Below are 2,376 nucleotides of genomic sequence, written 5' to 3' on the forward strand. Positions count from 1 at the left end.
TGCAATATAGTATCATTGCTGCTCCTGTTGTTGCTTTTTTGTCGTTTTTTTGTTTGTTTGTTTTTTGTCTTTTGTGGGGGGGGGGTTGTTTGTTTGTCTGTTTGGTTGGTTTTGTTATCGGTGATATTAGAGGTGATGTTGATGCTATTATTGTTGTTAAAGTTCTCATTGCTGTTTTCGTTATGGTTGTTGTTATCGTTTTTGCTGGTATTATATTTTATCTCCTTTTTTTCTCAGGGAAAATCTTCGGTACTTATAGGACCGTAATATTGGGTTGCCGTAAAGCTCTTACTAACCCTTAACACTCTACCGACCTTTCTTTAAAAATTATTTTTGTAGATGGTTGGCGGGTGCTCTGGTGTGGTTACCTTCTTCTTTCCTATCAAACATCAATCGTCTTTTTCTCCTCTCTTTCTTTTTTATGTTTGTTACTCTCTTGTAACACTTCTAATCTTCGGCACTTATATGACCGTATTGTGTTGCAAGTGCCATTCAACTCTTACTAAAACTTTAAAAAACATATTTTTATTTACTACATCCTTTTCTACCCTGCCCAGGTCTCCGAATCTACGGTGGAGATCCGAATGCTCCCCTGGGGAGTGTTTTGTACACGAAGTTCTTGAAGGGCGTAGACATGGGCACGGCTGGGACGTTGACATACTACATCAGTTTTACGTTCTTCACCTTCTTCTTAGAGACTGCCCTGTCAAAACTGGGTGAGTAGAGGAAGACGAAGAGGGGGAGGAGGGGGAGGAGGAGGAGAACAACAAGAAGAACAAGAAGACTAAGAACGACAACAACAACAGCAACAACAATAGCAGCAACCTCAACAACAACAACACTAATAATAACAATAGCAATGACAACAACAACAACAACAACAACAACAACAACAACAACAACAACAACAACAACAGCAACATGTTTATGATTTGATATACGTTCATAAAGTTGTATCCCATTTCTATTCCAGGCTGCATCCGGGTTATGTGGCTCGCTGTGTCATCCTTCGCGGCCCTAGCCATGACCCTTGCCCTCTGGCCCCGCCTCTGGCTCTACTTCCTGTCCTCAGTCTGGCTCGGCTGCTTCCGTTCTGTTGTCAACACGGTGCCCTTCATCCTAGTCAACCAGATCTCGCAGCAGCAGGTGAGTCAGACTAAAGCCCCGGTTACACGCAACGATAAATTGTACAAAAACTGGATGATCTATTGATCATGAGACTAATCGCCAGGTGTAACCACAAAATTGTTCAAAGTTTGGACGATTGGACTATGGCTTGGAGACTCGGTCCAGAAATCAAGCACAGCTTGATATTTTCCGTGCAATCACCTTCAGATCTGGGGGAGGCGCGCTGGGATGTAGAATCACTTTGAATTTTGCCACCGCACAGAGCTCAAAATGTTCCAAATAATCATCGCAGGTACAAACGCATTTCATATTCAGAATGAGCGTCTCAAAATAAACAAAGTTGCTTTGAAGAACCTGATTTGATGCGTTATTATGTATATTTTAGCAATGTTCTTAATTAGTTGATCGTCAATAGTGAAGTTGTGTATCAAAGTCACCCGGTGCGTTGCACAGTCAAGTCAATGACTCGGAATCTACCTGATGAAAAAAACTGGACAATAGATAGGAACGTGTTAACAGGCTACACAGCTCAATAAAACAAACAGTTCTCACATACAACGAATCTGACACAATTTATCGTTACGTGTAACTAGGCCATAAGACTGTGTTGGTGCGTGGAAAACGACAACTTTCATGGCCGCGACTCTGTGTGGTATCCTGAGGCTGAAAATCAGGCGCTCTTCAGAATGAAAGATGTTGAGTTTCACATTTTGTCAAGGTTTTCCGAATCCACTTCTCTGAATATCTTGACAGCAGCTCCGAATATTCTTACGATTTTGAGAGAGCAGATAGAATTGTTAATATTTGGTTTTTGATTTCATGATCTAAGTAACTGAAAACAGCCATAAATGTCAGAAAGGACTTTGCAATTCTGAGATAGCTTAATATCATCACTGTGGGGAAAAAAACTCTGACTAAAGCTCCAACTTTGTGCTGTTGAAACTAGAGAGGTGAGCAGAGTAAGTCTTATTCACTGTAGGGGCTTTTCTGTTGACATCCACCCCTTGGCGCTCGTATAACCTTATGCAGTTGCGAGCGCCGAAAAGAACTCTACTAAAAGAAAAACAAAACTAAAACTTAACAAAAACCAAACTTCTCCTCCCCAGAACGGCGACAAGAACACGGGTGTGGCTATCGCGGTGGTGTCGGCCATGTTGCCGTGTACCTTCACGATGTGCTCCGCCATCATGGGGCCGCTCATGCACGTGACCAACGACGCTGGGGCGCCCATCTACTACTCTTCTGTGG

General features: G+C 42.5%; 1 protein-coding gene across 1 annotated transcript in view; it reads left to right on the forward strand.

Annotated features, from left to right (window-relative positions):
* LOC106013231 overlaps positions 1-2,372 on the forward strand; it is a gene marked incomplete at its 3' end in the record, with an annotated part of 8,248 nt that extends 5,876 nt beyond the window's left edge. Inside the window, exons 4-6 of the mRNA XM_013088378.2 lie at positions 558-716; positions 974-1,146; positions 2,235-2,372. Of these exons, the coding sequence (XP_012943832.2) occupies positions 558-716; positions 974-1,146; positions 2,235-2,372 (470 nt within the window). The remainder of the gene's footprint in view (positions 1-557; positions 717-973; positions 1,147-2,234) is intronic.
* Positions 2,373-2,376: the final 4 nt, after the last annotated feature.

Source organism: Aplysia californica, unplaced genomic scaffold (genome assembly GCF_000002075.1).
Source record: "Aplysia californica isolate F4 #8 unplaced genomic scaffold, AplCal3.0 scaffold00732, whole genome shotgun sequence".
In the NCBI taxonomy this organism is placed as follows: Eukaryota; Metazoa; Mollusca; class Gastropoda; order Aplysiida; family Aplysiidae; genus Aplysia; species Aplysia californica.